At 43.1% G+C, this 13,644-nt stretch overlaps 1 protein-coding gene across 3 annotated transcripts in view; it reads left to right on the forward strand.

The window, feature by feature from the left end:
• Nucleotides 1-13,644, forward strand: part of SLC8B1 (solute carrier family 8 member B1) — a 73,406-nt gene that overhangs the window by 18,211 nt on the left and 41,551 nt on the right. For 2 of the 3 annotated variants that reach the window (XM_073582561.1, XM_073582560.1), the window contains exons 3-5: nt 3,066-3,186; nt 3,861-4,013; nt 12,686-12,738. In XM_073582561.1, coding sequence (XP_073438662.1) covers nt 3,067-3,186; nt 3,861-4,013; nt 12,686-12,738 — 326 coding nt within the window. In that variant the 5' untranslated portion in view covers nt 3,066. Of the gene's footprint in view, nt 1-3,065; nt 3,187-3,860; nt 4,014-12,685; nt 12,739-13,644 lie in introns of those variants that run through there. The other variant, XM_073582562.1, reaches the window with a different exon arrangement.

Here is a 13,644-nt window from a genome sequence, read left to right on the forward strand (position 1 = left end):
TTAATGCAGCAAGTCAATATTTGCAGTGTTGACCCTTCTTCAGGACCTCAGCAATTCTCCCTGGCATGCTCTCAATCAACTTCTGGATCAAATCCTGACTGATAGCAGTCCATTCTTGCAAAATCAATGCTTTTATTTTGTCTGAATTTGAAGGTTTTTGTTTGTCCACCTGTCTCTTGATTGACCACAAGTTCTCAATGGGATTAAGATCTGGGGAGTTTCCAGGCCACGATCCCAAAATCTCTGTTTTGTTCCCTGAGCCATTTAGTTATCACCTTTGCTTTATGGCAAGGTGCTCCATCATGTTGAAAAAGGCATTGCTGATCGCCAAACTGCTCTTGGACGGTTGGGAGAACTTGCTCTTGGAGGACATTCTGGTACCATTCTTTATTCATGGCTGTGTTTTTAGGCAAGACTGAGAGCCCATTCCCTTGTCTGAGAAGCAACCCCACACATGAGTGGTTTCAGGATGCTTGACAGTTGGCATGAGACAAGACTGGTGGTAGCGCTCACCTGGTCTTCTCCGAATAAGCCGTTTTCCAGATGTCCCAAACAATCGAAAAGGGGATTCATCATAGAAAATGACTTTACCCCAGTCCTCAGCAGTCCACTCCCTGTACCTCTTGCAGAATATCAGTCTGTCCATGATGTTTTTCCTGGTGAGAAGTGGCTTCTTTGCTGCCCTCCTTGAGACCAGGCCTTGCTCCAAGAGTCTCCACCTCACAGTGCGTGCAGTTGCACTCACACCTGCCTGCTGCCATTCCTGAGCAAGCTCTGCACTGCCGGTAGCCCGATCCCGCAGCTGAAACACTAAGACGATCCTGGCTCTTGCTGGTCTTTCTTGGGTGCCCTGGAGCCTTTTTGGCAACAAGGGAACCTCTCTCCTTGAAGTTCTTGATGATGCGATAGATTGTTGACTGAGGTGCAATCTTTCTAGCTGCGATACGCTTCCCTGTTAGGCCATTTTTGTGCAGTGCAATGATGACTGCACGTGTTTCTTTACAGATAACCATGGTTAACAGAAGAGAAACAATGATGCCAAGCACCAGCCTCCTTTTAAAGTGTCCAGTGGTGTCATTCTTACTTAATCATGACAGATTGATCTCCAGCCCTGTCCTCATCAACACCCACACCTGTGTTAATGGAGCAATCACGGAAACAATGTTAGCTGGTCCTTTTAAGGCAGGGCTGCAATGATGTTGAAATGTGTTTTGGGGGTTAAAGTTCATTTTCTAGGCAAATATTGACTTTGCAAGTAATTGCTGTTAAGCTGATCACTCTTTATAACATTCTGGGGTATATGCAAATTGCCATTAGAAAAAATGAAGCAGTAGACTTTGTAAAAATTAATATTTGTGTCATTCTCAACTTTTGGCCATGACTGTATTTATATAACCTTTGGGGCATTTATGGTTTATCCAGTGGATATGTAATTGAAAATAAGATACGGTAATACTAGTATAAAAGATCTGTTATGCATCCTAAATTTTAACAGTGTAAATCTGCAATGTATAGCCATCCTAGACCAAACAAAACGATGTAAAGAAAATGCACACTTTGTTCCAGAACCAGTTTCCTAGGCCAGTCTCTAGCCATGGGATACAACCCATATGTGCATCATTGTAACCAAGAGTGAATTTCTGAAATTGATATAAGCAAACTACTTCTAAAGTGATATCAAATACCGTAGTATTAAATAACAAAGTGAAATGCACCGATTTAGATGATGCCGTATGGGGAAAAATATTGATGTCACAGCTTGCTGCTTTTCTATAAAGTGCCATGTGCATAGTCACCAGTGTATTGGTTCATAGAAAAAGCATCATTTAAGAATGAGAACCCTATCATGATGGGGTGTGGGGCTTTTTGTTGATCCTTCACCTGGTTGACTATGCATATGGTATTTTATTGCAGCTTCATTTATATTTTTTAAATGTTTTTTGTCGTATTGCCTATGCTTTTGTTTGCTACATAATAAACTTAGGACATACATCCGACCTTGTTTATAGGTCTTTCCTTATAAAATTACATGTCTTAAATGTATTTTGGTTGGCATTCCATGAACTTTTGGCTCTGCCCTCTTTATTAGGTCTTTTTAGTATTATCCAGTAGATATGTCACAAATGTCTAGGATAGGAGCAACCGTCTAACAGTTAAATTTAATAGTGGCTTGACTTCAGGCCCATTAACACCATTAGGCTGGAGAATCTCCTCTCTGCAGAAAGGGGTCTAAGGCTGGAGTCACACTCCCTTATAACAAGGCCGAGTGCTACGTTCCACATATTGGAAGTAGTGATCCTAAAAGTCAAAATCGACTCTTTAACGAACATTGCAATATGATTTGGGATAAAAGCCAAACTAGAATCTCAATTTGCAGACATGGTGTTTTGGAGGTGTTGCCCCTCATCAGTGCAAAGTATTAGATCTGATTTGACTAGGCGAGTTCTAGTCCACTTCCCCTCTGAAGAGAGTTTGCATATTTACTCTCTGCAGAAACCAAGCTTTGATGGGGATAAAATGAATATATAGGTAAATGTGGGGGTGACTTTTTTTCTTTGCCATGAGCAGCCTTTTGCATTTTTTTACATTACCAAATTGTCGGTCAAGGTGCCTTATCTAAAGGCCGCACTTCCTTTTACATAGCTGCTATGTTACGGTTTTGTCACTCCCTCTAATAGCTTATAGCTCATTTAATGTAACAAATTTGTCAGAAGAACAAGCTTGGTCTATGAAGCGGGCACTGTATTTGTTACCTTTGCAGCTAGGAGACGCACATGATGGGGCACAGTCTTGTGGTTTCTTGTCCAGTGACAGTATTTGGCAGTGACACATTGACTGAGATGTGAATTCCTTCATAATGTGACTTTTTTACTTCCTCCTCTGTATCACATGACTGCACTTCAGGAAAGCGATATATATTCTACAGAGTACAGGAAGAAGGTTGTGTAGACCCTGATGTGCTGTGACTGCAGAGGACTGAAATGTGTGGCCAGAATGTAAAAGGATTTCTTTTGATCTAAAACTTTACTACTTCTTTGTTACTTCTTGCTCTTCTAACTGCATAGCATGCCCCTGACTATCTCACAATGGCTCATGACATCATGTCAAGAAGTCGTCAACTTCCCGCTGCACTGGAACCTTCCAACTCCCGACCGTCGTGGGAACTACACCGCAGAGGAAGCAGATGTGAGTACAAATCTTGCCTGTGGAACATCAGTTCCTTCTGATGACAGAACTACATCTTAATGTCAATATTCTAGTGCAATGATGGTTTTTCAAAATCAATTAAAGGTTCTCTATTTTTATTTTGGTGCTAAAGTAACATTAAGATAAAAAAAAAAATTGTTAAACAGATTTTACAGGGTATTTAAAATTATATGGACTTTCTGTATTCCTACAGTTCTTGGTCCAGAGATCCTAAACTTTGTATAAAGCAATAGAACTTCCATATCTTATTCCTCTTTTACTCAAGATTTCCTAAGATGAATGACTATTTAAAGAGGGGTGGAGCTGCCACCATTTGTGCTTGGGTGAGAGGGGCTTCCTGAACATAATTCCCCCCCCCCAACTCTGTTTGTTCTTGGTGGAGCTAAAGCGGCGCCTGGCAGAAGTTTTCTCCCTCGTCACACAAGAATGGTTGTGTTGCCAGAAATCTTGTGTACATGGTCACAGTTTAGTATTTTTAGTTTTGTACATATAGCACAACCTTTTGTCCCAAAACAATCAGAAATCTTGTTCCCTGTTGTAGAGTAAATGTACATAAACTTTACCCTGTCCATGACTCATGAGGCTTCTATATAGACTGAAACTTTGTTGCTATTTTTCATGTTTGAAATGACTATATGATCTCTTGTATGCAGTGCCAGGCAGTGGGGACACTAAATGTTTCCCTTCGCTGTGAGTTTGTCAGGAACACCTCAGATTGCGGTGACCATGATGGCTACGTTAGCTACCTGGATGTGGCGTTCTGCAGCTTTCCTCCTCCTCTGTTTCCCTTGGCCATCTTCCTATATGTGAGTATGTGGGCACGGTAAATGTTTATATTCGTCAAATAGCTGAAGGGTTGTTGTCATTTCTGTATCACTGATTCTCCATTATAGCAGTGGCATGTAGCCCCCCCCCCCCCCCCCCCCCAGACTATCGGAGTGCCGGCTAAAAGCAGTTATATACTGCCTCTATCTAATTTAAGCCTCAGTAATTCTGACTCTTCTATTGGATGATCACGTGGTCATTGGGTAACTGCCTGGCATAGCAGACCTAAATCCTCTCTGCCAGCGACACGGGTTGCTATAGGGCACTGTTTTTCCCAGTTACATTTAAAAACCAAAAAGTCTTACAGCAGAGGCGGGGTAGATAAATGAAGAGTTATGGCTTCTAAAATGAAAAGGCAAAGAGCTATTAAACAATTTGGCATTTAAGGGGGTTAAAGAAAATATTTCACAGATCAAGGGATGATTTTAGGGATGTCCGTATTTTAAGGTGGTCAGTTTTGATGCTCGAGCACACAGTCTTCGGCAGTCTCATAGACTTTGAATGGAGCCGGAGTTGTTTGTGGAGGGTTCAGGTGTGTTTCTCATGGATCCTTGTTCTGGCAGTCATGTGAATACTAGCTGATCTAGCAGTTGTCTCCTAAAAACCTCATCAACCCATTTTCGATTACTGTTTTCCCCCTTCTAAAATAACACCTATGCTTGCCTGCTGTGCGGGCTCTATTCCAGCGGTGTCACCGATGCCTACAGCCAATCGGCGCCACCTTCACGCTTTATTCCCTTTGAGAGCATCAAGGAACTGCGCTTTGGATGACTAGTCAAAGAGGGCAGTCCGCAATGGTTTTCCCTGCCCCATTTCCTAGGCTGACAGGTCCTATGCTTTTGTGAGCATCTCTAGGGGAGTATGTTGAGCAGAAGCCACTAGGGACTTATGTGGACTATTCAGCTGAGATGCAAAGTCTGAGGCCAGGTATTTCAAAGTGTTTTCTCTGAAACTTCACAGCCAGGGTCTAATTCATGCTATGTGGTTCGCGCAACAAAAGTCTGTCAGGCTCCTTTTAAGTTGCATATATCCTCTGTTCTAAATTCTTGCTTTTCATAGGGACACAAGTTTTTTTTTTTTTTTTATCTTGCATCCATGTATGAAGCCGAATTATTTTTTATTTTTTTTAAATTCGTTTATTAAACCATAAGCAGTTTTACAATACATACATACATACATACATACATACATACATACATACATACATACATACATACATACATACATACATACATACATACATACATACATACATTACAAAATGTTAAGCCTAGTACAAAATAGATATGTACAATTAGCATGAAAACATGAGGCATAATATGTGCATCAATTGTATGTAAATAAAGCAGACATAATATCAATTGAATCACAATGGTGGTGTTATTGTACCAGTAATAAAACCTGAGAGAACAAAAAACACAAATATCCTGAACTAAAAAGTAAAAAATATACTGCAAATAATGCATAAAGGTAATAATAATAAGGGTATTTAGTAAACATAATTTTGATCAAAATAATGTACAAACCATCCCGCCACGTCACGGCAACCCTTGTGGGACAGTCCCTACTCTAGTATTTAAAACCTTTTCACTTGCCAAGTGGCGTGAATGTGAATAAGGGTCGAGCGGCTGAACCACTAGTAACAGCTTAGGCCAGACTGGATGGCTTTCCCAGCTCAGAAAGAGGGCGGTCACACCCATATATGCACTGAATGCACAATGAAATGAATAAAAAACAAATCTGAACTGAGAAAAGTAATTCAGTAATAAAACCTGCCTGGCTTCTAAACTCTACCTACATCTACTAAAACATTAACTATTCCGCAGCCTACTTCTATATAGCAAGCAGTTTATTGTGCGACATCTCCGCTCTGCAAGGTAAAGTGAGAGGAGTTCCATCTCTCCCAAATCTTTTTAAAATTACCCGGGCACCCGCTATTCTGATAGTGTCCTTTCATATGGGATAATCGAATTTCCGAGATTGATCCAGGACCCAAGAGAAGGAGGTGAATTCCCCATCCATCGTAGTGCTAGTATCTTTCGTGCCATGAACAGTGTCTCCCGTAGAAAAATCCCAACATAATGACCCCACGTCTCCTCATCCCACACTCCAAACAGACATATCAGCGGTTCGAGGGGAACAGGTGTTTGTACCAAGGATGTTAATAATGACGTCACCCCTCTCCAGAATTGCACAACAGGACAGCACCAAATCATATGAATAAAGTCTGCATCCATTGAATGACATCGCAAACATTCCGATGACATATCGGCCCATCTTAAAGAGTCGAATTGGGGTCAAATATGATTGATTAATAATGTACAATTGTATCATCCTGTTGGCAGACGGAGACACCCAGATTGGCGACTCCAGAATTTCTTCCCACTCCTCATCCCGTGTATCAGGAATGAGCCTCTCCCATTTTTTCTTAACGGAGTCTATGGCGCATTCTGTCCCCACTGACAACATATATGTATATAGAGAGGAGATGAGACCTTGAGGGCCCTGTGACTTGAGGATCCCTATCAAGGGCAGAGTCGAAATGGCATCACTCATATCTAGATTTCTCATATGCGATTGAAAAGCTGACCTTAGTTGTAGATAACGGAAAAACTGGGATCTCGGACACCGCGATTGACTTGTAATTGCTCAAAGGATATTAAAGTACCATGATCGTATAGATCACCTATCGTAGAGACACCGTACTGAACCCAGAACTCGGCAGATGGATGTTCACGCAGCATCGGGAGGTAGTCATTATTCCATAGGGGCATTTCAGCTATAACATCGCCAAATCCAACCACCCCCTTAATCTGTCTCCATATCGATCGTGCCAGACGGAGCAGAGGCAGCAGTCTCGGGACATTTATTTTCCTCATTTCTAAAATACCTAGTGGGCAACCAGTCCCTGCAGCATGAAGATGACTCTCAGAATTCGGGAGGTGGCCTCCAGGCATCCATGCACTTAAGGCCTTGGCCTGTCCAGCTAGATAATATAAAAAGAAATTGGGTAATGCTGCCCCCCCCCCCTCCCCTCTTGGGCCTCTGTAGAGTGGTCAGCTTTAGTTTAGGCCTGGCTTCCCCCAAATAAAGGATGTGGTTTGGGAATTTAAATGAGCAAAAAAGGATTTGGGCACCACCACCGCACTATGTTGAAGAAAGTAGTTAAGCTTGGGGAGTAATATCATTTTAATTAAATTAATGCATCCGGCTACAGACAATGGAAGATTACCCCAGATCGCAAATTTACCCCTAACAGTCTCCAGCAGTGGTTGTATATTGAGTTGTAGATCAAATTTACTGCCCTTAGAGATATGAACCCCCAAATATTTGAAAACTGGTCACGATGGGCAGTAGGAAGAGAGTCTCAAGTCGTGGCATTGGAGCATGGGAAAGAGGCATCAAAGCAGATTTATCCCAATTTATGTAAAGGCCAGAATATTTACTAAATTTATTTATGGTAGTAATCACTCTTGTTAGGGTTTCCTCTGCTTTGTCCATAAATATCACCATATCATCAGCGTATAGGCCTATGGTATCCGTCCGACCCGCTATCTCTAGACCAGCGATATCAGGGGATAATCTTATACAAATTGCCAGCGCCTCAATAGCGAGAGCAAAAAGGGCCGGGGAAAGAGGACACCCATGACTGGTTCCCCTATGCAATGAAAATGATTTAGATATGGAGCTATTTACGATGACCCGGGCCTTGGGCTTCATGTATAAGACATTGACCCAGTTTTGGAATCTTTCGCCAAATCCATATCTCTGCAAACATGCACGGAGAAAAGGCCATTCAAGTGAGTCAAAGGCCTTGGCCGCATCTAGTGATGCCAATGCCCATTCATTATCCAGTACCAGAGAACTATATTGGGCCACTGACTGGACACGTCTGATATTTGTGGAAGTGCTCTTACCCGGCATAAAACCCATCTGATCAGGGTGTACAAGATCCAATATAACTATATTTACTCTTTTGGCTAAAATTTTTGTAAAAATTTTATAATCCACATTTACTAGTGATATAGGCCTATAAGATCCACAATCCAAAGGGTCCTTCCCCTCTTTTTTTTTTTTTTAGAACTATTATATTGGCCTCATAAAGACTCCGGCATGCATCCCCCCCTCCCAAATCCCACGAAACACTGTCAACAAAAGGGGTGCCAGTATATCCTGATATTTTCTATATAACTCCACAGGAAATCCATCCGGCCCAGGGGCCTTCCCGGAGGCCATGTCTTTTATGGCATCCTCTACCTCCTCCAGAGTAAACTCAGCATCCATATAGGCCTGTTGGGAAGGACTTAGCGTGGGAAACTCTATATCTAACAAATAGTCCAAACACTCTGGGCCATCCACATCTGTCTTAGAATTGTACAATGAGCCATAATGGTCAGAAAAGCATTTTAGTATCTCCTCTGAGGAAACCAATGTACCATCTGAATCACGGATCTGTAGAATTGTGTTGGTTGCATTATGCTGTCGTACTAAGTAGGCCAGAAACTTACTCGCCTGATTTCCCATTTCAAAATAAGACTGCCGGGCAAAAAATAATTTACGTTTTGTCTTGGTGTCCGTGTATTGAGCATATAACCTTTGAGCGGTCAGCTATTCTATCCTATTACTGTTAGTTTGATCCGATATATAGGCTGCCTCTGAGTTCTTCGGACGTCGCTCCATCTCGCCATCCTCCTCCGATATCACCCGCTTAATGTGACAAATCGTAGAGGATAGACAACCCCGTAAATAGGCTTTAAGAGCATCCCAAAATATATTAAAATTTCGGGGTTCGAGGTGGGACGAGACGAAGCAACGTAGCTGATCTATCGTTCTATCAGGGGGTGTTATCAACTTCAGCCAAAAAGGGTTCAGCTTCCATGCTATTCTGTTAGTCAATGGCCCATATTTAAGTTTGAGAATGACTGCTATGATCCGAAACTCCCCTGTTCCCGTGTTTAATGTCCTCCACCCACGCCGTCAGACCGCTGGATCCAAAAATGTAGTCTATGCGAGACAGAGCGTTTAGTGGAGGAATGGCAAGTGTATTCCCTCGTCTATGGATGGTGCACTCTCCATAGATCTAGCCACCCACTACCCGCCATGAATTGTGACAGTTGGGATGTGCCCGGAGGAGGGACCCCATCCTGTATTCCATCGCCCAGTCTCAATTTATCAAGATGGCTATTCATGACCAGATTAAAATCTCCCATACAGATGACATGTGCGTCTGGGTAACTTAAAGCGAAGCTCAATGCCTTCTGGATAATTGATATATTGGCCGGAGGGGGATTGTAAATACAAAGGATGATGTATTTCCGAGAGTCAATCAGCGCATGAACAAACACAAATCGTCCCTCGGGGTCTTTCCGGGCTTCCCTGACCTCCCACCGAACATCCTTATGAATTAACAGAGAAACTCCCCTTGAGTAGCTGGTGTGAAAAGAATGCATAAACCACTGCACCCACGGTTTTTGCACCCACCGAACTGTATCCCTGGTCAGGTGCATCTCTACTAGGGCCAATATGTGAGGACGGTAATGTCTGACCTGTGAGAATACCTTAATTTTCTTGCGAGGGGTTTTTATGCCCCTCACATTCCAGGTCATACAAATCAGCGCAGAACCCATTACCATCCATTCAAATATGGTGTATAATGGTGCCCGAGCCAGGTGCAGAGAGTCCACACAGATAGCAGAATTTGACATCGGCTGCAGCCTCTATCTAAACAACGACAAACATAAAAAAAAAAACTTTTAAAAAAGCAATGCAGGAACCTAGTAACATAGGCATACAGTCTTGCGCCCCCAACAGAAAATGAACAAGGGGATACCATCACTGAGCACAGTGTCCGGTATAGCTGGTATCTGGGAACTCGCTGGGAGAGCTCCAATTAGACCTTTGGTTGAAAGGATCCGAAATAAGTCGCCGCATTAGGACTCCCTCGCAGGGGATCCCCCATGGGACCGCAGCCATTCAGTCGCTTCCGCCGGATCCGTAAAAAATACAGAAGAACCCTCATGGACAACTCGGAGCCGGGCTGGATATATCATAGAATATACAATGTTCCTGTCTGAGTCGCCTCTTGACCTCGAACTGCGCCCGCAGTTTCTGCAGCTCCACGGAGAAGTCCGGAAAGATGGAAACGACAACATTATTGAATTTAATAGGACTTTTCAGGCGCGCCAGACGTAAGATGATGTCTCTGTCCTTGCAGTTGAGCAGGTGTGCCAGGAATGGTCGAGGTGGGGCCCCCGGAGGCAGGGGTCTTGTAGGGACCCTGTGAGCTCTTTCAACGGCGAACATTGAGGAGAATTCGTCCCCTAAGGAGAGCCAATCCTCCAGAAACCGCTCAGGATGCTGACCTTCTGAGCGCTCAGGCAGTCCAACAATACGTATATTATTCCTGCGCATTCTGTTTTCTAAATCATCCGCCTTTTGCTTCTAGGCATTCATGGAGCCTGCCACCTTCGTTAATTTAGCCTCCATAGGTGTGATGGTATCTTCCACCCTGGACACCCTCGTCTCCACCTCCGTAATGCGTCCCTTCATGGCCTGCATATCCTGACGGAGTCTCCCCACCTCTGTATAAACATCCTCAATTTTCTCTGTCAGGGATGTCCTGGTCAATGAGAGAACCTGCATCAACTGTGCAGACGCTTGTTTAAGGGTCAATTCTTCCTGATCCGTCTCCTCCTCACCCCCAGAAGGGCGATATTTTTTTTTTTTTTTTTTTTTCCCGCTGAATTTGAGAGGATGTGCTCCTATTGTGCCTCGCTCTTTCAGCGGGGTCAGGTCTAGCAAACTCCTTTTAATTTTTCCGCCGCTCCCGGCCCCTTAAGTCGGCTCATGATTGTCTGCAGTGCGGCTGATAAAACAAATTAAGGTGTGCAATCCAGGTATTGCCCACTACAGATGGGTATCACAGCGGGCTGGTAACAGTTAATTGTGACTCAAACTACAGAGGGACGTTTGAGGGATTACCATACCAGGGCAGCAGCTAGGCACAGTCCAGATGATCTTTATGGCCCGAGAGGGGAGGGGGTCCCGCAGAGGCAGCTGCAGTGAGGGAGGGTGCACAAAGCCTCCCTTATTGATGGCGCCAGCCGGTAGTGAGTAGATAGGCAGAGAGGGATACCGCGCAGGGGCCCGTTTCCCAGGGCACTCACCTCGCGCTCCCCCGGATTGTCAGATTTCTTCTCTGCCCGGCGGCGGTGCAGCAGTGGGAAGCCGGCGCTGCAGCTCTCAGCAGTTGAGCTGCGCGCCCAAGATGGCCACCGCCTCGTGGGAGGAGCGGGCGGCTGGTTCCTTTCTCCCCCGTCGCCCGCTCTCAGGATCCGTCTCCCGACCTGCCACAAAGCGCCCAAGGGGTCCCAGCGTCCGATGCGGGTCCAGCCAGCAGCAGGTGAGCCGCCATAAAAAGGTCTAGGGACCAGGATATGGCAGGATTATTAGGAGCTCTCTCCACTAGCGTCCTCTCCCTGTCACGGCATAGCCACGCGCCCCCCCCCCCCCCACACACACACACAATCAAGCCGAATTATTTTTGCTCAATAAGAAAGTCTATGCATGAGGACTCCACAAATAGAGATGTGAGTAGACCATGGTGTACTGTTCCTCAATCTTTTATGTCGGGAAAAATAAACATCTCTATTTTTCAAGCCATTTTTTTTCAACTGTGTGCAACCTGAATGTCTCACGGTCTTTTGCAGTAGTTCCATAGAGTGTGGTGAAAAATGTTGTTACAGTAATATCTGATAACATTACAGCACCTGCTTGGAGATTGATGTGCTCAAAAAGTAAAAAAAAAAAAAAAAAAAAAAAAAGCTAAATATAAATGATGCTTTAGCTCTAGATGTGAAATGAGATTTAATAGGCTGTCTAACATTAAGACCTCCTGGGGTGATGTGCCTGTAACACTGCAAAATAAAACCCATATTAGTGGCTCCTTGGTTCTGATTCATGTGTTGAGTTTTCCTCTAAGACTACATCCCCAAGATGAGTATTTCAGTCTTTATCACGTTTCTGCACCTATCAGCTAAATTGCGTTACTTGAGTTTTTCTATGCACTTTTCTCATGTATTTTGATGCTGCGGTTTTAGATTTTTGGTTTGTCATGTTTTAAATATAGCAGCACTAGACGCACATATGTTTAGCAAATGTACAATCTCTGCATGTGTTGCGGCTGTCGAATAGCTGCGAGACATGCAGCTGTGGGGACTCAAACATAATATTCAAGCACAACAAAGTCACTCCGTTGGCACCCGAGCACATCCGCTCATCACTACTGGTCAGTTTATGCAGCGGGTCTTAAAAAGGGACATGAGATTTCAATGAATCCCATTCACTTTGCTGGAACTGTAAGATGCTGAATGTTTGAAATATGCAGCGTCAAACGCAATGTGGGAACGTAAACTTAGTACTGTATGATCATACTACACTTGTATATAATGATGCATGCACATTCTAGGTAATAGTATATATAATCTAAAATCGTCATGGTGTCTTTTTTTCCACACGTCAGATTCATTGCAGGAAGAACCAGAAAGTGCAGTTTAGTAATTTTTCATGATTAAGCCTCAGGACTAATGTTTTTCCTGTGTATTAGACTTCTTTAAGCAAAAAATAAATATTTTTGTCATGTATTAATCAACAGGCCCTCTGGCTCCTCTACCTCTTCATAATTCTTGCAGTGACTGCAGAGAAATTGTAAGTATACTGCCTCTGTCCTCGCCTAGAATAACGTTTACTGATATTGCTAACAGATTTCACAGCACTTTACAATCCGTAAAAGCAGAACACGTTCTTTCTTTGTCATCTTTGAGGTTAATAGTCCACGATGAGACAAAAGGGAAGCAGATTCTGCCCTTAAGAGCTTGGGATCTAAACCAGCCAAATTTTCCTTTTTACAGTTTGGGATCAGCATTTCCTTTTGGACCCTACTATAGTTCTTAAGCTTTTTTTTTTTTTTTTTTTCTTCTTATTCAGCTGCACTAATGTCCCCCCCACAGACAGTGAAAGCAACCACAGAAAATTCCACATTACACCAAACATATCTAGTAAATTTTTTTTATTTATTTATTTTTTTTTTTTAAGTGGTGAGAAATTCCAAAGGTTTGTTTAAAAAAAAAAAAATAGAGAAAATTTGTGCCATTTTCCGATGCCCATGTCATCTCCGTTTTTTGTGATCTCAAGTTGGGTGAAGGCTTATTCTTTTTTTGCTTGCCAAACTGCTGTTTTGAATGATGGCATTTTGGTGCAGATACGATCTTTTGATCGCCCATTACTGCATTTTAATGCAATGTTGCAGTGAGCAAAAAAAAGTAATTCTGGCGTCTTGAATCTTTCTCATTTACGCAGTTTAGCGATCAGGTGAATCCTTCTTTTTATATTGATCGGGCATTCTGAATGTGGCGATAGCAAATGTGTATGTTTGAGGTTCTTTTATTTTATTTTGAATGGGGCGAAAGGGGGGTGATTTGAACTATATTTTTTTTTTTTTCTTGCTTCTATAGTCTCCATGGAAGACTAGAAGCTGCCATAACCCGATCACTCATAGCAATCTGTCAGTGACAACCATAAAGGTCTGCAAGAGACCTCTGGATGTCATGCCAA

The sequence above is a fragment of the Dendrobates tinctorius genome, unplaced genomic scaffold, assembly GCF_039654945.1.
Source record: "Dendrobates tinctorius isolate UK_male_01 unplaced genomic scaffold, ASM3965494v1 ptg000073l, whole genome shotgun sequence".
NCBI lineage: Eukaryota > Metazoa > Chordata > Amphibia > Anura > Dendrobatidae > Dendrobates > Dendrobates tinctorius.